This window comes from Eulemur rufifrons, chromosome 20 (assembly GCF_041146395.1).
Source record: "Eulemur rufifrons isolate Redbay chromosome 20, OSU_ERuf_1, whole genome shotgun sequence".
NCBI classification, from domain to species: Eukaryota; Metazoa; Chordata; class Mammalia; order Primates; family Lemuridae; genus Eulemur; species Eulemur rufifrons.
This window is the reverse complement of record NC_091002.1, coordinates 47,411,200-47,434,247: the sequence shown is the minus strand read 5'-3', so window position 1 is coordinate 47,434,247 and position 23,048 is coordinate 47,411,200. Positions and strand designations below refer to the sequence as shown.

General features: G+C 47.1%; 1 protein-coding gene across 1 annotated transcript; it reads left to right on the top strand.

The window, feature by feature from the left end:
- The first annotated feature begins 588 nt into the window (after nt 1–588).
- CTCFL (CCCTC-binding factor like) lies at nt 589–22,676 on the top strand. Its single transcript, XM_069495787.1, has 12 exons — nt 589–1,143; nt 1,568–1,793; nt 8,745–8,915; nt 9,199–9,332; nt 11,798–11,918; nt 12,921–13,070; nt 14,838–14,998; nt 15,765–15,947; nt 19,340–19,451; nt 21,232–21,386; nt 22,167–22,329; nt 22,528–22,676. The coding sequence occupies exons 1-12, from the start codon at nt 589–591 to the stop codon at nt 22,674–22,676; spliced, it is 2,280 nt and encodes a 759-aa protein (XP_069351888.1).
- The last annotated feature ends 372 nt before the right edge of the window (nt 22,677–23,048 follow it).

Below are 23,048 nucleotides of genomic sequence, written 5' to 3'. Positions count from 1 at the left end.
TCGCCTCCCGCGGTGAGGGGCCTCCCCAGACAGACTTGCAGCGTTCCCCACGCGAGCGTGGGCCGCGGGGCAGGCGGGACAGGGGCGGGGGCTGCGGCGGGCGGGCACTGCTCAGGGGGTTCCGGGAGGGAGGGGACGCCGTCTAGCCCTGGAAGGAGTGTGCTTGACCGGCCTGAGATCTACCAGGCCAAGTCTGGGTGGGCTAAACGCCACTACACCCACAGCCTGCCTGGCTCAAATGGTGCTAGATCTAGAATTTGCAATGGTGGGAAGCCTGCCCAACCTTGTGAGGACAGGGTGTGCACTGGCCCCAAACCTGCTCAGGCCCAAACTTGCTGGGATAGGGTGCTTTGGCCCCAAATCTATTAGTTCTAGAATCCTGGACAAAATCCCACTTTAGCCTAAATTGTGCTTAGGCTCAACTCCACCTAAGCCCAGGCCCGCTCAACATTGTCCTGACTTACTGGGCCCAAAGCCTTTAGAGGCCAGACCTTGTTAGACCTTCGTCAACCCCAAAGCCTGCTAGACCCCAACCCCACTGTGCCGACGAAGACCGCTTGCTTCTTTCTCAGAACAGGCCAAGACATCATGGCGGCTGCGGAGCCCTCTGCCCCTTCTGAGCAGTTCACCAAAATCAAAGAGCTGGAGTTGATGCTGGAGCAAGGCCTAGAGGAGGAAGAGGAGGAGAAAGATGCAGTGTGCAAAGTGAAGGATCCTCAGAGCCCTGGGGAGCCGGAGGCCAAGTGTACTTACGGGCCCCCCCAGGCCGGCATCGCGGAAGAAGAGCTGGAGCTGGTGCCCGCCCCCTCGGAGGAGAGTGAGAAGCACATCCTGACCCTGCAGACGGTGGGCTTCACTTCTGACAACGCGGAGTTGCAGGAGACCGGCTGGCTGAGCGCACAGCCCCCCGAAGGGGTGCAGGTGATGCTGCAGCAGGCCAGTCCCGGGCTGACGTCACTGCTGTGGCTCAGCGAGGGGCCCCAGCAGAGCATGCAGCAGTACGTGGCCGTTAGTATGCAAGAGCTGTACTCCTTGCAAGAGTTGGAGGTGATGCAGTTTCACGTTCTGGAGGAGAATGTGGCAGTGGCCAGTGAAGACAGTAACTTAGTGGTGAGCCTGGCTGAAAGTACTGGATTGATTAAGGTACAGCCGGTTTTGACAAACTGACCTCTTATATGAATTAAAAAAAAAAAAAAAAAACTATTTTTTCTAAGTTGGCCTTTATGCAGTATTATGTATGGATAAGCTATTTTGCAGTTTCAAATTAAACACAGTAAAAGTACTTCCCAGGAAAATTTTTAGAGATCTTATGTTTTTTTTTTTTTTTTTCAAGAATTGTAAAAGTTACAATAATTGGAATGCTATAAGATGCATGTGTTTTTTTAAAAAGGGGGGATTATGTCACCGCCGCAATCCTGATGCTAAAGAATTATAGCTTAAAACATTTTGGTTGCAATGCATAATCTTTAATTTTTGCTTTTGTTTGTGTATGGTATGGTTCACCAAGGCAAAAGCTTAATCAGATTGTAATTAGTAGTATATTTGTTGGAATATTTATCTTTGTTAGCTTGAGAAAAGTCCAGAGGAGAGCCAGCATTTGGCCGAAGGAGGATGTGCTGAGAGAACAGAAGAGCAGCTTTTTCTTGTGGAAGCCAGTCCCGGAGATGAAGGAAGAAATGAAATTGTTCTGACAATTTCAAATTTAAACATGGAAGTGCAGGAAGATAAATCTGCATCTGGTCAAGCAGATGTTGAAAGCGCCAACTCTACAAAGGACAAGAGAGAGACAAAGGGTAGGCCAGTTGGTCCTGGAGAAGAGACCGCGTAAAGCTGGGCTGTGGTGTTTCGTTATGGGAAGGTGAAGGTCATTGAAGTTTTAAGGGGTTCACTTTTAGTCGCTTTCCAAATGTCAGGATACAGGAGAAATTTTAAACTGATGTTCCGTATGGCGAATCAAATCCAAAAGCGTTTTGCATTTTACGCATAAGCATTTTAAAAGCAGAATAAAAATGTTCCCACAAAGCATTGTGCACATAAATAGAAGCTGATCCCTGGTCTCTGCTGTCTAGTTTGCAGCCCAGGGGGAGTATTGGTGGGGTGTGGGGGGCATGTAACTGCAGGACAGCGGGGAGAGGCCCGACGGAGGTAAGAGCAGGTGCTGCAGGGCCAGGAGAAGGAGTGATCCCGCCTTCAGGAGGCAGTGGGTGCTGCCTGCTAAGGGAGGTGATACTGAGGTGAGGCCCAAAGGACTAGGCAGCCAAGAGTGAGGATCCTGACTCCAGGTAGCCGGGAGTGGTCTGTGCCTGTAGCTCCCAAAGTACGTGCTTCCTGCGTGAGGGGCCGGTCAGAGAGGTCGATAGGGCTAGGTTAGGAAGGACCTTAAAGCTACAGTAAAGCTATGTTAAGACTGTGCTTGCATCCCAGCAGCCCACAGGGTGAATTTCAACAATGATTTGTTTGGCTGCTTTTTATTTATTTATTTAGAGACAGAGTCTCAATCTGTTGCCCAGGCTAGAGTGCTGTGGCATCAGCCTAGCTCACAGCAACCTCAGACTCCTGGGCTCAAGCGATCCTCCTGCCTCAGCCTCCTGAGTAGCTGGAACTACAGGCATGCACCACCATGCCCGGCTTATTTTTTCTATATATTTTTAGTTGTCCAGCTAATTTCTTTCTGTTTTAAATTGAGACGGGGTCTCACTCTTTCTCAGGCTGGTCTCGAACTCCTGAGCACAAACGATCCACCCACCTCGGCCTCCCAGAGTGCTAGGATTACAGGCGTGAGCCACTGCGCCCAGCCCGTTTGGCTTCTTTTTAAAAGAAAATATTAGTTTTTCAGTTATTCAAATTAAGAGATTTCACCCCAAAATCTCAATTTCTAGCTTATTTTTAAAAAGTCATACCTGGCAGTACCCAGCAGTATTTCCTTCCTCCCGGCAACAGTGGCTGGAGTTGGGAGGTGACTCGTTTAGAAAGGGAGAGAGTTGTCCAGTCACACTGCCTCTGTCACTGTGTTCTTCTTACATGTGGTCAGAGCCGTTCATTTAGGTTTCCTGCCTCTGGCTCTGTGGTGGTTAAATTTACAGCCCCTACTACGTGGTAGAGTTTCATATTTAAATCAAGCTATTGCATCCCAAATTTTCCAATTCCTAGCTCATTTTCAGGGTTTTAATATATTCACCGGTTTGTACAACCATCACCACTGTCTAATTCCAGAATATTTCTATCACCACGAAAAGAAACCTGCGCCCATTAGGCAATCACTTCCACCTTCCTCTCCCCAGCCATGGCAACCAGCAATCTAGTGTTTGTCCGTGGATTTTCCTATCCTGGACATTTTATTAGTATTAGTGGAATCATGCATATATACTAGGTGGCCTTTGTGTATATGTTCTTTCACTTAGCGTGATACTCTCAAGGTTCATCCATGTTGTAGCATGTATTAAGTGCTTCATTCCTTTTTAATGGATGCATAATATTCGTTGTGTGAATACACCACATTTTATGTAAGCATTCATCTGTGGGTGTGCACTTCGGTTGTTTCCACCTTTTAGCTAGTGTGAACGGTGCTGCCGTGACCATTTGCATACAAATGTTTGTTTGAACACCAATTTTCAATTCTTTTGTGTACATGCTTAGCAGTGGAATTGCTGGACAGTACGGTTATTCTGTTTAATTTTTCGAGGAGCTGTCAAACTGTTTTCCACAGCAGCTGCACCAATTTTTGTTCCCACCAGTAGTGTGTGAAGGTTCCAGTTTCTCCACATTGTCACCAACACTTATTTTCCATTTTGTTGTTTTTTAACCACAGCTATCCTAGTGGGTATGAAGAAGTATCTAATTGTGGTTTTCATTTACATTGAATGTTTGATCATGTTGAGTATCTTTTCATGTGATTATTGGCCATTTGTGTGTCTTCTTTGAAAAATGCCTACTCAAATCTTTTGCCCATTTTTTAATTGGCAGCTATGTGAGTTTCCTAGGGCTGCCATAACAAGGCACTGCAAACTAGGTGGCTTAAAACAACAGAAACATATTCTTTCACAATTCTGTAAGCTACAAGTCTGAAAGTGAGGTGTTGGCAAACCATGCTTTCTCGAAAGGCCCTAGAGGAGAACATATTCCATATCTTTCTTTTAGTTTCTGGTGTTGCCAACAGTCGTTGCATTCATTGGCTTGTGGATGCATCACCCCACTGTCTGCCACTGTCGTCACATGGAATTCTCCCACGTGTCTCTGTGTCTCTTTTCCTTTTCTTGTGAGGACCCCAGTCCCACTGGAGTATGACCCACCTTCATCCAGCATGACTCATCTTAACCTTATTACATCTGCAAAGACCCTTTTGTCAAAGAAAGTCACATTCACAATTATCTGGCATTAGGACTTCAACGTATTTTGGCAGGGGTGACAACTCAGCTCATAAACCTTCTATTCCAAGTTTGTTGTTTCTTATTTATCAAGGAAAGGGTGTTGGATTTTGTGCTTTTTCTGTGTCTGTTGAGATGATAATGTGTTGTTGTCTTTCCTTCATTCTGTTAATATGGTGTATTACATTGATTGATTCTTGTATCTGAAACCACTCTTCTGTTCCTGCCATAAATCCCATTTGGTCATGGTGCATAATCCTTTCACTATGCCGCTGGATTTGGTTTGCCAGTATTTTGTTGAAGATTTCTGTGTTTGTAAGGAATATTGGTTTGTAGTTTTCTTTTCTTTTGATGTCTTTGTCTGGCTTTAGGATCAAAATAATACTGGCCTCATGTAATGAATTGGGAAATATTTACTCTTTGGGTTTTTTTTTTTTTTAAGAGGTGGAGAAGGATTGGTGTTAATATTTAAGCATTTGGTTGAATTAATTAGTTAAGTGATCAGGTCCTGTGGTTTTCTTTGTTGAAAGTTTGTCGATCAATGACTCACTCCCTGCTGTTATAGGTCTATTCTATTCAGATTGTTTATTTCTTCTTGAGTCAGTTTTGGTAGTTTTTGTGTTTCTAGGAATTTTCCATTTCATCTAGATTATCTAATTTGTTGGCCTATAATTGTTCATAGTATTCCCACATAATCCTTTTTATTTCAGTAAGGTTGATAGAAATGTTCCCACTTTCCTTCCTGATTTAGTAACCTGACTAGTCTCTTTTTTCCCCTTTGGTCATAAGTCTAGGTTATGGTTTGTCAATGGTGATCTTTTCAAAGAACCAACTTTTGCTGTTGTTGAGTTTCTCTATTGTTTTTCTATTTATCTTCACTCTTATTATTTTCTTCTTTCTACTAGTTTTGGGTTTAGATTTATCTTCTTTTTCTAGTTCTTCAAGGTGTAAAGTTAGGTTATTGATCTGAAATGTTTCTTTTTTTTTAATGGGGGTGTTTACAGCTTAAAATTTCTCTCTGAGCACTGCATTAGTTGCATCCTATAAGTTTTGGTTCAATTTTATTTATCTCAGAGTACTTTATAATTTTCCTGTGATTTCTTCTCTGACCCATTGGTCATTTAGGAGTGCATTGTTTAACCATGTATTTGTGAATTTTCCAACTTCCCTTTGGTATTAATTTCTGATTTGATTCTATTATGGTAAGAGAACATACTTTGTATGATTTCCATCTTTTTAAATTTACTGAGACATGTTTGTTCCAAATGTGTGGCCAAACATCTGGTCTGTCCTGGAGAATCTTCCACATGCACCTGAGAAGAATCTATATTCTGCTGTTATGGGGTGGAGTGGTGGGGTTTTTTTTTTTTTTTGAGGCAGAGTCTCGCTCTGTTGCCCCGGCTAGAGTGAGTGCCATGGCGTCAGCCTAGCTCACAGCAACCTCAAACTGCTGGGCTTAAGCGATCCTACTGCCTCAGCCTCCCGGGTAGCTGGGACTACAGGCATGCGCCACCATGCCTGGCTAATTTTTTTTCTATATATATTTTAGTTGGCCAGATAATTTCTTTCTATTTTTAGTAGAGACGGGGTCTCGCTCTTGCTCAGGCTGTCTCAAACTCCTGACCTTGAGCTATCCACCCGCCTTGGCCTCCCAGAGTGCTAGGATTACAGGCATGAGCCACCACGCCCGGCCTGGAGTGTTCTATAGATGTCTATTTTGTCTGCTTGATTTATAGGGTTGTTTCAGTCTTTTGTTTCCTCACTGATCTCCTTGTTCTGTCCATTGTTTAAAGTGGAATGTTGAAGTCTCTATTATTGAACTGTCTGTTTCTATGTTCAATTTTGTCAGTTTTTGCTCCAGGCATTTTGGGGCTCTGTTATTAGGTGCATATATGTTCATAATTGTTATATCTTTATGATGGATTGACCCTTTTATGATTATGTAGTGTCATTTTTGTCTCTTATAACAAGTTTTGTCTTAAAGTGTTTATTTTATGATATTTGTATAGCTACCTCAGCTCTCTTTTGGTTAGTGTTTGTGTGGAATATTCTTTCTCTCCTTTTACTTTCAGCCTGTTTGTGTCTTTAGTCTAAAATGAATCTCTTGTAGAAGGGAAACAGTTGTATCATGTTTGTTATTCTTTCTGCCCATTTGTATTTTAATTGGAGAGTTTGATCTCCTTACTGATAAAAAAGCAGTTTGGCATTTTTCTATTTGTTTTTTTAAATGTCATATCTTTTTGTTCTGCAGTTCTCCCATTGCTGCTTGCTTTTGTGTTGAAGAGCTATTATCTAGTGTATAATTTTAATTCTTTTGTCACATATTTCACTGTATGTTTTTGAGTTATTTTCTTCGGTTGCCCTTGGGAATCACATTTAACATCTCAATTTATAACAGTCTAGTTCAGATTAATGCCAACTTAATTTCAATAGCATATTAAAAGGCTTTGCTTCTATATAATTCCATTCCCCGCCCCACTTTCTCTTGTTATTGTCACAGAGTGTATCTTTATACATTATGTGCCCATCAACGTAGATTTATAATTACTGCTTTACGCTGTTGTCTTTTAAGTTAGATAGAAAAAAAGAGGAGTTATAAGTAAAAAAAAATACATAAACACTGTCTTTTATATTACCCATGTTGTCACTTTTATCAGTATTCTTTATTTCTTCATATGGATCAGAGTTACTGTCTAGTGTCCTTTCATTTCAGCCTGTAGGAGCCTCTAGCATTTTTGTAGGACAGGTCTCCCAGTGACAGACTCACTCAGTTTTTATTTTTCTGGGAATGTCTTAATTTCATCTTCATTTCTGAAGGATGGTTTTGCTAGATACAGAATGCTTGTTTGCTGGGGTTGTTTCTGTCTTTCAGCACTTTGAGTATGTCATTCCACTGCCTTCCGGCCTCCGCGTTTCTGGTGATGAATGAGCTGTTAATCTTCCTGACGCCCCCGCGCACAGGACAAGTGGCTTCTGTCTTGCTGCTGTCAACACTTTTTTCTTTGTCTTTCAACAGTGTGATTATGATGTGTCTTGACGTGGCTGTCCTTGAGCTTATCCTACTTTAAGTTTTTAGGGTGTAGAGAGTGTTTTTCATCAAATTTGGGAAATTTTTGGCAATTATTTTTTCAAATATCCTTTCTTCTCCCTACCCCCTTTCTGCATCTCAGGTCTCTTAGCTGCTACTCATTTTTCTTTATGGCTTTTTTTTTTTTCTCTTCTTCAAACTGAATAATCTCAATTGACCTTTCTTGAAGGTCACTGATGATTCTTTCTGCTCAGATCTGTTGAGCCCCTCCAGTGAATTTTTTATTTTAGTTAGTATACTTTTCAATTCCAGCATTTCTAATTTTTTAAAATAAATTCTATCTATTGATACTCTCAATTTGACAAGATATAATTTTCATGGTTTCTTTTAGTCCTTCAGACTCAGTTTTCTTTAGGCCTTTGAGCATATTTTAAATAGTTGGTTTAAAGTAGGTCCAATGACTGGACTCTCTGAGGGACTATTTCTGTTAATTGTTTTTTCTCGGGATGGGCTACCATATTTTCTTGTTTCTTTGCATGCCTTGAAATTTTTTGCTGAAAACTGGACATTTTGACCATTGTAATGTGGAAACTCTGTAACTCAGACTCTTCCCCTCCCCAGGGTCGCTTGCTGTATGTGGTGTTGGTCACTTTTCTGAAGTAACTCTCTAGCATCTGAATGCTTCGTGTGGCCACTGAAATCTCTGCTAATGATCAGACAAAGAGTTTCTTAAACACCTGAACCAGGAAAAAAATCTCGCAATCTTTGCCGACGCGCTCTGCGTGGGGGGCTGCCTTCCCAGCATCTCGCGGGCAGGTTGCGACTCCGTCTTGGCCTTCGCCCCCTGATTCCTCAGAGCCTCAGGGTCAGCAGGTGTAATCATTTTAAATACTAATTTAAATAGTCACATGTGGCTAGTGGCTGTGGTCTGAGACTGCACCATTTAGCCAGTTTTTCTCAGGTTTTCTTGCAGTCCCCAGGCCGGGATGGAGGAAGCAGAGATGGAGTAGATTAGCTCACCCTCGGGGACTGTGTCCCTTCAGGTCCCCGTCTTTTGGGGAGAACGTCTTCTTGGGCTTCTCACTCGGGGCAGGCACGAAGGCTCGTCTCATCCCCGTCGATCTGCAAGGCCTCCTGGTTTTGTAACGGTGAAAATGCATCCCTCGTCCCCCGGGAACGTGTGTCCTGAACTGTTCGGATCAGCCTGTGAACACCCACGACGTGTGCTGTGGTTGAGGTGCACATTAGACAAAAAGAGGATGTGCTAAGTTAGTTCAGTTGGTTTAAATGGAATTTGAACCTCTCAGGAAAGATCTTTACAAACATACAAACTCCATGTCTTCTTCCCACAGGAGCGAAGAAGACCTTCCACTGTGATACCTGTGCGTTCGCCACCTCGAGAGTTTCGAGTCTTCGTCGCCACATGAAGACGCACGCTAACGAGAAGTCGCACCTGTGCCACCTCTGCCTGAGAACCTTCCGCACTGTCACGCTGCTGCGGAACCACATCAACACCCACACAGGTAGAGCGGCCGAGAAGCCCGTGTCCCGCCGGTGGCGTGTGTCACGGCCGACAGAAGGGCGTTTCACACGTTAGTTTTGTCTTTTGTCCTTGAATTTCCATTAAACATCCTGAAGGCCACAGAGATGTCTTCTCGCACACGCGTCGGTGGTAGTCGTAGCTTGAAGAGCCTTTTCTTAATTTTTAAAGCGTTTTGAGACTGAGTGTAATTTAAAAGTTATCAATTCCTTGGAAATTTTGTGGTTAAATCTCGTTTTAAAGGTATAAACTGTGTGATTTTACAGGAACCAGGCCCTATAAGTGTGGTGACTGTGACATGGCATTTGTCACCAGCGGAGAGCTTGTCCGACACAGGCGTTACAAACATACCCACGAGAAACCCTTCAAGTGTTCCATGTGCAAGTACGCCAGCGTGGAAGTAAGTCCGGTCTGACACGCGAAGCTGCGGGGAGTCTGAGTGAGAAGTTGCTGTAAAAGTTGTGCGAAGCGTAACTGCGGTAGAATCTGTTACAAACAGGTTTTACTAAAGATACCAGTCATAGGAAATTTACACAGGAAATATGCGTTCTGTTTTCTAAAGTTAAAATAGCAAATTGGATTTCTTTTTTTTTCTTTGATTACTAATTAGTGAAAAACAAACTGTAAATAAAATTACCTGTGGTCAAGAAGTAATTTTTTAAATTTGCTAAAAAGCTCTATCTCTTATTTTATGCAATACTCGGTGCCACAGAATCAAAATGTATTTGCTGCAACATAGAACGCAGATCCAATCTGAATTTTTGCTGAAATGTTTAAGGCTGTCTCAGTGCCACTTGGTCAGATACAAAGCAACTTGCTGGAAGATTTCAGCGTAGCCATTCCTACTGTTGATTACAGACGGAAACCACCCTTTTCAAACCTCCTGTGTCCTGGTCGTTCCAACTAGACTGTTTTATTTGTACTTGGTCGTGGGTTTAGCAACAGTCTCAGTGAAACACAGGCAGACACTGCACTCACTTTTCAAATCCAGTTTTTCTACCAGTTAACTTCTGAGGGTTCTGTGCGTGGGGCCGCGTGCTGGGCCGCCGTTCGGAGCCCTGGGGGCAGGACAAACAACACTCGAGTGGAGCTAAGGTAGAGGGAACAGCTAAAGGTTAACTATCGTGATGATGCAACCGGCTTTCATAAATTAGCACATTTCACAAACAGGGTCAGAATTTGATTCCAAGAATTTTTTTCTGCTATTACTATTTTTAAAAAAATACTTCTCATCTGAGTTAAAGGTTGTGATTATAATGTGAGCACACAAAGTGAAGGTCCCAGAGAAACCTAACCCTGGAGTGGACGTTTTTTTGGTGTCCTTCCAGTTCTCAGCGTGAGCTTCCTGGGTCGGGAAGTCCTGTCCCGAGCGTGGGCCGCCTCACGCAGCCTGGGCTTGGGGTGGGAGGGCGGCCTCGGCACCAGGGTCTGCCACAGCCCCCATTCTTGCGGCTTCTGCGTCCTGCGGCTGGCGTGTGTGGGAGCCCGTGCAGGCACACCGGGGTGTGAAAGCTTTTGAGCTGCTCTTGTCCTCCCGTCCAGCCTTGAAAAGCCATCCAGCGTGGGTTTTATTCGTGGCTGCCTTTTGTCATTCACGCCACTTACCCTACTCAAACCTTACACACCGTAATTTTAAAAAATTCTTTTTGTTTTGCTTTCCCAGTATACTTGAAGACATTTGAGCTAAATTTTTCAGTTTGGATCTTGTTTTCCATTCTAAGCCTCCTTTTGTTCTTGAATGTTCTTAAGGCTTTTGTGCACCCGTCACTTACTGGGGAAGCAGATCTGGGGGGGGTCACAAGCAGAACTCACGTGGGCTTTCTAACTTGTACAGTCCCTGTGTGGCTGACGCCCTCTGTTTCCTGGTGCACGTAGATAAAGGCCTGCCATGAGCGAGTTCAGCATAAGAATAGTCTAGAAGACAGTAAAATAGTCAGGCAAAGAACGATCTGATGGGAGGTATTATGTTGTTTGCTGTTTAGCTAATTGCCTGGGATGCACAATGAATCAAATTAGAATTTATTTTCTTCTGCTTAAAACTTACTTCTTACAAAGTTAACTGTGTTATAACACATAGTGCCTACGGCTACTGGCAACGGAGGCCTCCCCCGTCCACGTGCCAGGCAGGGTCAGGTCCCCAGGACTTGGAACTGTGAAGTGTGTGGCCGTCCCTCGTTAAAGAGCTAAGGTTTCAAGGTTTTTACTTTGTACGAAAAAGAAATTCTCTGGCCTTTGGGCTTCAACAGTGTGATCTGCCTTTTGCCACTATTGAGCAAACGTTGCCTTAGACATAGCAAAATCATGGATGGCCTCGAGCAGGTACGTTTCCACCTTCCCTTTGTAAGGTTAAGTTGCAAGTGAAAGTCTCGGCGCTGCCGTCCAGCGTCCCTGAAGGAGCTCACACACATGCGCACACACACACACACACACACGCACACACACATGCACACACACTCACGCACACACATGCACACACACACACGCGCGCGCACACACACACTCGCACACTCACACACATGCACACACACACACACATGCTCACACACACACACGCACATGCACACACGCACACTCACGCGCGCGCGCACACACACACGCACACACATGCTCACACACACACATGCGCGCACACACACACGCACACACACACACGCACACACGCACACACGGCAAAGGAAAAACAAATCGCCCGCGGCAGAATGTAGAAAGTCATGACTTTTTCATGTTTTTCCATGAGTGAAATACGCGCCGGTGCTCTGATGTTCAAAGCTGATTAATTTAAATCTCGTTTATGATGCTGACTAGCAGAAGGCTCTCCAACTTTTAAGTTCCTCCCGCAGTGCTTGTCTTTCGCTTGCGTTTTAGGCGAGTAAGCTGAAGCGCCACATCCGCTCCCACACCGGGGAGCGTCCCTTCCAGTGCTCGCTCTGCAGCTACGCCAGCAAGGACACCTACAAGCTGAAGCGCCACATGCGGACACACTCAGGTAAAGGTGTCTCGTGTGTGGCCTCGTGAGTAGACTTGTGGTTTTTTTTGGGTTTTTTTTTTGTTTTTTGAGACGGAGTCTCACTCTGTTGCCCCGGCTAGAGTGCCGTGGCGTCAGCCTAGCTCACAGCAACCTCAAACTCCTGGGCTCAAGTGACCCTCCTGCCTCAGCCTTCTGAGTAGCTGGGACTACAGACATGCGCCACCATGCCCAGCTAATTTTTTCTATGTATTTTTAATTGTTCAGCTAATTTCTTTCTATTTTTAGTAGAGAGGGGGTTTCGCTCTTGCTCAGGCTGTCTCAAACTCCTGACCTTGAGCTATCCACCCGCCTCGGCCTCCCAGAGTGCTAGGATTACAGGCGTGAGCCACCGCGCCCGGCCTAGACTTGTGTTTTTCAAAGTGTCTGAGCTTTTAAAAATTACTCTTCAGTGGCAAAATCCAAGTTCAAATGGAAAAGTCGATTTTTGCATTCCTTTTTAACTTGGAGATTTTGATCCATACCTTTGCATTTACCCGGCACTAGGGGAGACCACATTAATGCTGTGCTAAGTAGAACACCATAAGGTATTTGCTTCTATCTGGTTTCCAGGTGTTGAGAAGTCAGCTCCTTAATTCATTCTTCAGCTCTGAGCAACACATAAAACAGGGTGTGCTGGTTTCACATCCGGTGTGCATATGTTGTGTTAGATAAACACGACGTTTATGTGTACTTGGTTCCTCCTACAACCCTGTGGGTACAAACTACCTTGAAGTGACGGGCAGCCGCCAGACGCAGGTGGCGCGTCTATGGGCTGTCGTGGACACAGCCGCGCTTGGCATGAGCCGCCTGGGCTCGATTTAGGGGTCGTGCACTAATTGGGGGTTAAACCTACGAGAAGGGGGTTGGAAAGGGAGCCCTGGGAGCAGAAGAAACGCTTTCAGCACCAGGTGTCTCTGGCCAGGATCAGGGCTTGAGGGGGGAAGCCGCTCTCCAGGGTTCACTTTGTCACCTGCATCACAGGTGAGAAGCCCTACGAGTGCCACGTCTGCCATGCCCGATTCACCCAGAGCGGGACCATGAAAATACATGTTCTGCAGAAGCACAGCGAGAAGGTCCCCAAGTATGAGTGTCCCCACTGTGCCACCATCATTTCAAGGAAGAGCGACCTGCGTGAGTGTCTGGTTTCGTGTTTCTTTACTAGAGTGTTTGCTGGTTCCTTGGAGCTCGGCCCTGGCCTCGCTGCTGGGACTTCGCCCCAGGATGGGTTTTCTTCCACTGGTCCTGTGGCGCCATCTGGTGGCAGGACCGCAGAAGTGCAGCTCCCCGGCCCGTTCTCAGAGTCCAGGCTGGGCCCGTTCCGTCCCTACAGGCGTGTTAAGATCTTTCACCGATACCATTTTATTCCGTATTGGGCCTGTCTTTACAGATGGGGCCCTGGGGCTCAGGGACAGAGTGAACTACCCAAGAGTCCCATGACCAGGGGTGCTAGGAGGCCGCCTGGTTATAGGTTCTGATTCCATTAATATTCTCTCCAGTGATACTCGCCAGCTCTTTCTAAACGCTTGCCTGAAGTTCTGGGAGCCAAAGGCACAAAAGGGAGAATCCAGACGTAGATCTCCGTGTAGGGAACTTACTTCAGTGGAGAAGGCGGCCCGTGACCGCCCCCCCGGAGTCTAGCATGGTGTACACTGCCCTGATGGTACAGACCCCTGGGGGCAGGGTGGGCTCGGCCCCAGCAGCTCCGAGGGCCAGACCTGGGTGCTGGCATTTATCTGCCTGCAGGGGGCCTGCCAGTGTTTGCCACTGGGCACGGCGGTAAGAGGAGTGCACGAGCCTCAGGTTCCCGGGCCTCCCTTCTTCCATGGTCTTGTTTCTCTTTCCAAAACATGTGACACTGTGATACTCAAAACATGTTAGCAAAAATAAAAATTTACCAGTTTGCCCAGAGGAATTCTGGAGAGGCGAGGAACTGTTTTGAAAACACTGTGGAAAGGCATTTAACGAAGTCTTAACTTTTATTTTTCATCTGGAACGTTCTGTCAGTGTTGCCATAGATACCAGGATACCACAAAACACAGCCCAGTGGGACGTGGGAGGGCACAAGGACTGCAAGCCAGTTGCCGAGAAAGGATACAAGACACTTTCGACACCCTGGCAAAGCCATGGAGTTTGTATCTGTCCTGTGCCAGCAGGTGACACACTCCGGACACCCCTGCGAGATGCTCTGTCACCACACTAACCCGGGGAACTCGTGCTCTTTAAATGTCCGAGTCAGCGGATGCAGGGTCCCCCCCATCACTCAGCTGTCGGGTTTTGGTTCTTACACTAAGTATCACAAAACCAGCAGAGATCTTCACAAACAACAGCTATCCTAGAGCATCTGCAGTCAGACCTTACCACACGCCCAGGTCAGCTTCGACTTAGGAAATAGCAGGACATTGACTTCTAACAGAACGTGCAGATTTTTTTTTTATGTAAAATCACCTTAACATCATCCTAAAATCTTCCTACCCTATAATAATATTATCAAAGTGCTTTATCAAACAAACATATTGAGTCCAATACGACCTACCTTACATAACTTTTAATTCCATGTTGAAAGGGCGTTAAAACGATGTTTCAGTATTCTGTTCCCTTGGAGCAGTGGTCCTCAACTGGGAGTGGTTTTACCCCCCAGGAAACATTTGGCTGCACCTGGAGGTGGTTTGGTTTTCACAGCTGGAGAGGAGGAGGTGCTACGGGCATCCAGTAGACAGAGAACAGGGACCTGCTAAACATCCTCTGTGCACAGGACTGCCCACCCTCCCCGCCCACGAAGGAACAGCGGGCGGCCCAGATGTGAGCAGGGCCAAGCTGAGACACCCCACTTCAGACGATAGAACAGGCCTAACGGGAAATCATGCTCTTCAACCGCATAATATTCTGCAACTATTTTAGGTGTCCATTTGCGCAACCTGCATACTTACAAAGCTACAGAGATGAAATGCCGCTACTGTTCTTCTGTGTTCCATGAGCGCTATTCCCTCATCCTGCACCAGAAAACACATAAAAACGAGAAACGGTTCACGTGTCAGCACTGCGATTATGCCTGCAAGCAGGTACTGCGTGAGTGGACCGGGCGGGGGGGGCAGTGGGAGTGGGAGAAGGGAGGGTTGGGGAGGCTCTGTCTTTGAAAATATTGGAAAAAGTCATGTTTCATTATAACAGCCTACTCAGAATAACCAGAAAGCAGCCATGAGCCAGTCGTTTAAAGCGACAGTTCTTAACGTGCATTCACAGACCCGTAGAGCTCCTTGTAACCAACTGGGGGCCCACAAGGTCCTGAGACCAGAAGGCTGCAAACCAGACCACTGCTTATGTTAAGATGTGTTATAACACTATTGGGAAATAGAAGGAAAAACATTTAGATATTTAACATACTTCCCGCCCCGCGTCTGGTGAATTTAAACTCTAACATTAGATTTTTAAGTATGCAGGTTCTGTTTGCCTTTCGTAAACTCAGGTAATTGCAAATAATTAAATAGAAATAGGACTTCAAATACCTGACCCCTTTTGGAGGGGAAACATGATCATGGTTTCGCTCCGCCAGGATGTGTTACTACGTGCCCCATAGGACCGGAGAACCAGCAAGGAATTAATTAATTGCAAGAACTTGGTGACTTGATGGTACTGCATACAGATTTATCTCACGGAGGGCCATGCACTAAGAGATTGTGTGGTGCTTTGTTGAGAATGTGTCTGCAGCTACTTTCCTTAATAGTGGACTCATCTTTGGAGAGAAAACGTATTGTACAATAAACAGTGTCTGATACTGAAAAAAAATACTATAAACAGATAAGCTGTTTTCTTCCCCTTCCCTCCTAGGAGCGACACATGACAGTCCACATGCGGACCCACACTGGAGAGAAGCCGTTTACCTGCCTTTCCTGCAACAAATGTTTCCGACAGAAGCAACTTCTGAATGTCCACTTCAAGAAATACCATGATCCAAGTTTCATCCCGGCTGTTTTTGAATGCCCCAGGTGTGGCAAAGGCTTTTCCCGCTGGGTAAGCTTAGTTAAGTCACCGTAAATCCCCCGTGGAAAGATCCCTCTGTCTCAGAAGGACAGTGTCACAGTAGGAGAGTTTAAACCCGATTGTAGAAACTTGCCAGGGCTGAACATAGCATCTGTCATGCTTGGGAAAGTGCTTATTAACCTTTCTGGAGTCACAGGTTCTTGAATCTTATCAAAGTGTGGTTCCCGCCTAAGAAAGGACAGCCCCACACACAAAATCTTGCAAATTGTGTTAGGGGAGTTCTCAGACTCCCGAGAGAACCCCAGCTTTTCATGTAATATGTTAAAATTGTTCCTATGAACTAGATTTAGGCTACGTACCATGTACTCTCAGCTTTATTCTTTTAGGTGGCGTATTAGTTTTCTATTTCTGCATAGCACATTACCTCAAAACTTGGTAGTAGCTTAAAATGTTTATCATCTCACACTTTCTGTGGGTCAGGAATTTGGAAGAGGCTAAGATGCGTGGTTCTGGCTGCAGTCACAGTGTCGTCTGGGGCTGCATCTTGCAAAGGCTGGACTGGAGCAGGAGGATCCACTTCCAAGATGGGCGCCCCACGTGGCTGTTGACACGACCACGCTTCAGCCCCCTGCCGCGTGGACCTCTCTGCAGGGCTCTTGGGGGCTCTCGTGACCCAGAGGAAGGAGCGGAGACCAGCAGGGAGCCACAGTGCCTTCTGCAGTCCAGTCTGAAAAGTGGCGTCACGCTACTTCTCTTCACCGCAAGTGAATCACTAAGTCCCGCCTACACACAAAGGGCGGGCAATGAAGTCCCTTTTGAAAGGAATAGTGTCAGACAATTTGTGGACATTTTAAAGCCTCCGCAGATGGCCAGCTAGACCCCTGGACAATGTGTGCTCTGGCCCAACTTTATATTTGAATTTTCTGAAGTTGACTATTTTTGTGGGAGAAAATTTTATCTTTTCTCTTAAAAGGAAATAATAGGGTAGTTGTGTTTTTATGAGTAGCATAGTGTGATACTTCTGGAATGTTAATCTTGGTAGTTCAGAATTTCACATAAAAGTGACGGCAATGCTCCCAAAACAGTGTCACTCACATTGTGCTAAAATTGAAAAGAGTTAAAATTAAGAAGTAGAATTCTAACGCGTAGAAACTGCCCTTTGGTGTGAGAAGTAAGAATGCAGAGAAAAGAACAAGTCAACCTCTTGCAGCCCTGCAGAACAGGAAATCAGAAGTGTTGAAACTTTTCTGGTCAAGAAAGAAACCGCACTTGGACTTGTATCTACAATATATAAAGAACTCCTACAACTCAATAATAGACAAATACCCAACTTAACACAATGTATCTAAATAGACGTTTCTCCAAAGAAGACATACAAACCCCCCCTGCGCACACGGCAGACCCAGCTCCAGTGATCGACACGGAAGCACACGTCACCAGGCCCGTCTGCTGGGATGGCCGTAGTCACGACGACAATAACAGTGTGGGCAAAGACGTGGAGAAACCGGAGTCCTTGTACATTGTTGGTGGGATTGTGACATGGTGATGTCACCTTGGAAGGCAGTCTGGAAGTTTCTCAAAAAGTTCAACACAGAGTTATCATATAACCCAGCAATTCCACCCCTATATATGTATCCAAAAGAAATGAAAACACAGAGGCCGGGCGCGGTGGCTCATGCCAAAGTGGGAGGATCACTTGAGCTCAGGAGATTGAGACCAGCTTGAACAAGAGTGAGACTCCGTCTCTACTAAAAACAGAAAGAAATTAGCTGGACAACTCAAAATATATAGAAAAATTTAGCTGGGCATGGTGGCGCATGCCTGTAGTCCCAGCTACTTGGGAGGCTGAGCAAGAAGGATCACTTGAGCCCAGGAGTTTGAGGTTGCTGTGAGCTAGGCTAAAGCCACGGCACTTTAGCCAGGGCAACAGAGCAAGACTCTGTCTCAAAAAACAAACAAAAAAAGAAATGAAAACAGGTGTTCACAAAAGCTGGCACACACATGTTCGTAGCAGCAGCATTCATAAGAGCCAAAAAGTAGAAACTACCCAAATGTCCATTGCTAACGAAGGCATAAACAAAACATGGTCTGTCCCTACCATAGAATGCTGTTCAGCCGTAAGGAGGAACGAAGTCCTGATTCATGCTGTAGCCAGACACAGAAGGCCACACGGTGTATAAGTCAGTGCATGGGAAATGTTCAGAACAGGCAAATTCATAAGGACAGAAAGTAGATCAGCGGGGGCCAGGATGGCAGAGGGAAGGGAGAACAGAGAACGGTGCTAATAGGGAACGGTTTCTTTTTGGGGTGATAAAATGTTCTAAAATTGATAGTGGCAATGGCTGTACAACTCTGTCAATAAACTAAAAAACACTAAATCATACACTTTAAATGGACGACTTACTGGGCTGGTGCAAAAGTAATTGCGGTTTCAGACTGAATTTTAAATCATTAAAACTAGGCTCAGACACATCTTTATTAATCAGAATAGAAATCATTACAATCAACACATTTTTGTCAACGAGAAATAAGTTTGTTTATTCCTGTAGTGTAAAAATTCGTGTTTCGGGATTCCACGAACTCTTGCAAAGCATTTTCTGCAGCCTGCTGGGTGTGGAAGCGTTTTCCCTGCAAAAAGTTGTCGAGATGCTTGAAGACGTGGTAGTGGGTTGGCGAGAGGTCAGGTGAACGTGTCGGATGAGGCAAAACTTCGTAGCCCGATTTGTTCAGCGTCTGAAGCGTTGGTCGTGCGACGTGTGGCCGGGTGCTGTCGTGGAGGAGAATCGGGCCGCTCTGTTGACCAAGGCCGGCTGCGGGCGCTGCGGTTGTCAGTGCGTCTCATCGGTTTGCTGAGCAGACTTCTCAGATGTGACGGTTTCACCGGGATTCAGAAAGCTGCGGTGGATCAGACCGGCAGCGGACCAGCAAACGGTGACCATGAACTTTTTGGGTGCAAGTTTGGCTTTGGGACGTGCTTTGGAGCTTTTTCTCAGGCCAGCCACTGAGCTGGTCATCGCTGGTTGTCGTATAAAATCCACTTTTCATCGCACGTTACAGTCCGATCGAGAAGTGGTTTGTTGGGCAGGAAAAGCTCTGTGATGTGTTGTCGATCGTCGTAAAGTCGACTCGTGTGTTGAATTTGTGGCTCAACATCAGTCTTCACTTTAGAGAGCAGAAGCATGCTAAAGCAATAAATTCTGTCTTCTTGATTTCTATTATAAAAAACATTTAAAACAAGCTAACTTTGGGCTAGACCTAATCACAACAGAAAGCGTCACCTTTAAAAAGTCATTGTTCTTGCACAAGATTATGAAAGGTGCGCGTGACCCGCGGTTCTCCCGAAGCCTGTCTTTTTAACTGTGCGTTTTAAAATGCATTTGGTGAGGCTGATGCTTGTGTGTTCTGTGTCATTTCTTCAACAGAATAACATGAACAGACACTCCAAGAAGTGTGACCCAGCACAAAAGAAGTCGGCCACCTCAGGAAAAGGAAAAAAAACGAAGAAGAAAAAGCAGACGGTCCCAAAGGAAGCCGGTACCTTGTGTTAAACGAATTCATTTTTAATTTGACAGTGATTTTCTAGTTAGTAAGCGTCCTGGGTGCTGGAAGCTCCTGCACAGGGGACACATCCAGAAACCCTATTTATCCACCAGTCAATCCCCCGAGACAGCGCGAGTGCCAGGCCTGGACAGGTGCCAGCCCGAGGCGCAGCTCTGGGGCTGCTCCCTGCCACCTGGGCAGGTCCTGGTGACTGGCGAGGTGGGCGTGGTTCCTTAGCCGCCTCTCAGAACTGCAGTGGGGGTGGCGTGAGAAAGTCGGTGTGAGCGTCCACACCCCCGTCCCGTGGGTTCCTCGTGAGACGTGTTTGCGTGGCCGAGCGACAGATGTGTGCACCCCACTCTCCTTGCCCTCGGAGGTGTCCTCAGCCGTGCTGGACTGCTGCCTGCGCCTACGGGGACTGTCCTGGGGTTGCAGCAGTAACTGACCACAAACGGGGTGGCTTAGGACAGCAGAAGTGACTCCTCTGCCAGCTCTAGAGACCAGAAGTCCCCAGTCGAGGTGTGGGCAGGGCCACACTGCCTCTGGGGGGTCTTGGGGAGGCTCCTTCCTGGCCGCTTTCAGCTCTGGTGGCTCCGTTCTGTGGCTTGTGGCCACACCACTCCAGTCTGTGTTACCATCTTCACGGTGACCCCTTCCCTGCATGCCTCTGAGGACGGGGTGTGGATGGTCACCTGCACGGTGCGTGCTCTCCTCCCCTGCCTCAGTCTGTCCAAAGCTGAACCCTAGGTGTCCCCTCCACCAGCCCTGCCACCCCAGCCTGCTCCTCTGCAAACCTGGTCCCCGCCACGGGCTGGGCCTGTGAGGCCCACGACTCACGCTGAAGGCTCCCCCTCGCCCGGTGATACCTGAAAGTCACCCCACCGGGGACGTCAGCTTCTGGGAATCCCAAGTCCATCCCTGTCTCCACCTGCTCCAGGACACGGTCTCTGGGCACCTCTCCTGAGCCACCAAGGACCTTTCAAATGTACGCACGGGGCCTCTCCATCGTCGCCAACCACCACCTGCCCCTTCCTTGGCCACCAGTGCGCCAGACCGGGACACCAAGCGTGGCCAGCCTGCCCCGCCCCCTCTGGCACCCAGCCCGCCGGCTCTCCACCCCGTGTCCCCAGCTGGGCCGGCCTCAGCCTTTCTTTGCCCAGAATTCCCGGTGACTCCCGCTCACCACGGGTCCCAGGTGCCCCGGCTCCCTCCTCCACTGGTGCTCCCAGGACTGAGTGAAGGGCTCGTCTCCCCTGGGGCCTCCAGGGCAGGCCCGCCTGGTGCTCCCCCGCCCCTGGCTCCGGGCCTGGCATTTACTGGTGTGTGTTAATTTGTCGCTGAGTAAACCAGTGAAGAATAAGCACAGTCCTTTACTGGGGAAGGCAGACTGGTGGACTCTGACTCACGTCCTTCAACCATCATTGTCGCCATCCCAAGGCCGGGTTCCTGGGACCCCGAGCTTTACGTTTAGGACGGATCCTAGAATGTCAGTAGAAAAATGTGACTTTCTACCTAATTAGGTACCTAAAGGGCACTTCTGCGGTTCTCCTCCTATTGACACCTAAATGTAGTATTGTTTAAAAATTATCTGTTAAACAAAACCCCTAGGAGACCAAACGATTTGGGATGACTTTTGAAAATGTCACCCTCAGTCAGGGACATTTTTCTGGGAGAAGAGCTGGGGACAGGAAAACGACTGGCGTCCACTCTGGGGGCCTGGGCGGCTGTGGGAAGGGGCGGCCGCCCTGGTCATCCCTGAGCCCACGTCTCCTAGACACTGACACTGAGGTGAACAAAGAACGTTTCAACGAGACGAAAGACGGGTCCCAGGGTCGTCTCCTGTTGCTGACCCCGTCTCTGGACCCGGAGCCCATGGAGGGGCGGCTGGGGTGGCTGCCGCCTTCAGCGTCCACGTTCCAGAGGGCAGCGGTGAGGACGCTCTTGTAGACTTAAAATGTGGTGGTGACACTGGAATACTAAGGCCGTGTCCCTAGGTTCGGTGGTCAGCTGCGGCAGCCAGAGTGAAGCGGTGTGAAGGCCAGGAGCCCGACCTGTGCTAGCAGGAAAGTCTCGCTGTGCGCACAGGTGCTCCGTGGCCCGTGGTGTCAGACGGTGGTGTCCTTCCCGCGCCTGCTGGTGCGTCCGCACGCGTCGCCTTCCCGGCTCACTGACCGGCCTCCGCAAGTCCTGTCCGATGGCCCCGTGCTGTGATCTCAGTGTCAGTGTTGATTTTCATCCAGAACTAGGTCTGTTGCCTTCCCGCTACCCCCAGCAATAGTTCAAGGAAGCACAGGCAGAAGTATCTTCACCCAACTTTGAACTAATAGAGGCCACAGCATTCCTAAGTGTGACGCCTCACAGGTGTGTTCGGGAAGTCACTTGGAAAATGAGCAGAGGGTTGGATACGGCTCGGTTTGCGGCGATCTGTCTGAAACTCTCAAAGTTGTGTTCACAGCTCATAAGCTGTTGGAGGGTGAGCAGGTGACGTCCTGGGGGTGACTCACAGCGTGTGCGAGCATGATGCTTGCCCCAGAATCAGTACCCAGTGCATGCTGATTGGCCGAAGGGACACGCCCTGCAAGCAGCTGGCGTTTTTCACTTTGGTGGTGTCTGTCCTTCCACGGGTACACGAGCCATAACATCCGCATTCAGCTCCCAGCAATTCCAGGTTCCCAGCTAGGCACGATTTTGGCCCCCATGCTCCCCCAGGGGACACGTGGCAGTAACTGGAGACATTTTTGGTGGTTGAAGCTGAAGAGGAGGGTGCTGCTGGCATGTGGCGGCTGGGGGCCAGGGTGGCTGCTGACGTCCTGCAGTGCCGGGGACAGCCCCACTGTCACAGCGCCCTGGCCCCAGGTGTCTGTAGTGCCGGGTTGAGAATCCCTGACTTAAGGCAGATAGCTGGGATCAGAATGCTTGTTCTGCCCTACCAGTGAGAAGACTGTCTTCTAACAGGCTTGCTGCTGCGTTAAAATTTAAGTGATTATTTCCAAAATATATTTGCACAGTGTATCAATTGTACCTTCTTGGCTTTCTGTTGAATTTGCTCATTCTATCCCTTTTTCCCAAGAAACTGCCATTGAGGAGATTTCCACCGAGAGGGGAGAGCCGTTCCCAGGCGAGATGGTTCTTGTCAACTGCGGAGAAACCACAGCCGGGAGCAAGGACCTGGATGGAGACATGAGCTGTGAAATGATCCTCAACATGATGGATAAGTGAGAGAGGTTAAGTTTTGTAGCCTTTAATTCTTAAAGCAAGGTAGAAATTTTGAGCATCTTGTTTGAAACAGTTAAGTTCATGACAATAGATGGTCACAGACATTTTTTCAAAGTTTGACGTAATGCCTAGAATTGTTTACCTGTTTTTAACTGGATGTTGCAGAAAACACTGCAGGTATTTTATAAAAGACTTAAACCTTGAATCAGAGGTTAACGCCTCAAACCTATGAATTCATCCAGCTGGCATTGGCAGGGTGGCCCACACAAAAGAGTAATGAGTTTTGGATAATAGTTATTTCAGTAGTATTTTATATTAGACCAGCTAGTGCTTCAGCCAGCAGTCAAAGCTGGAAAATTTTATGTTAAGTATACA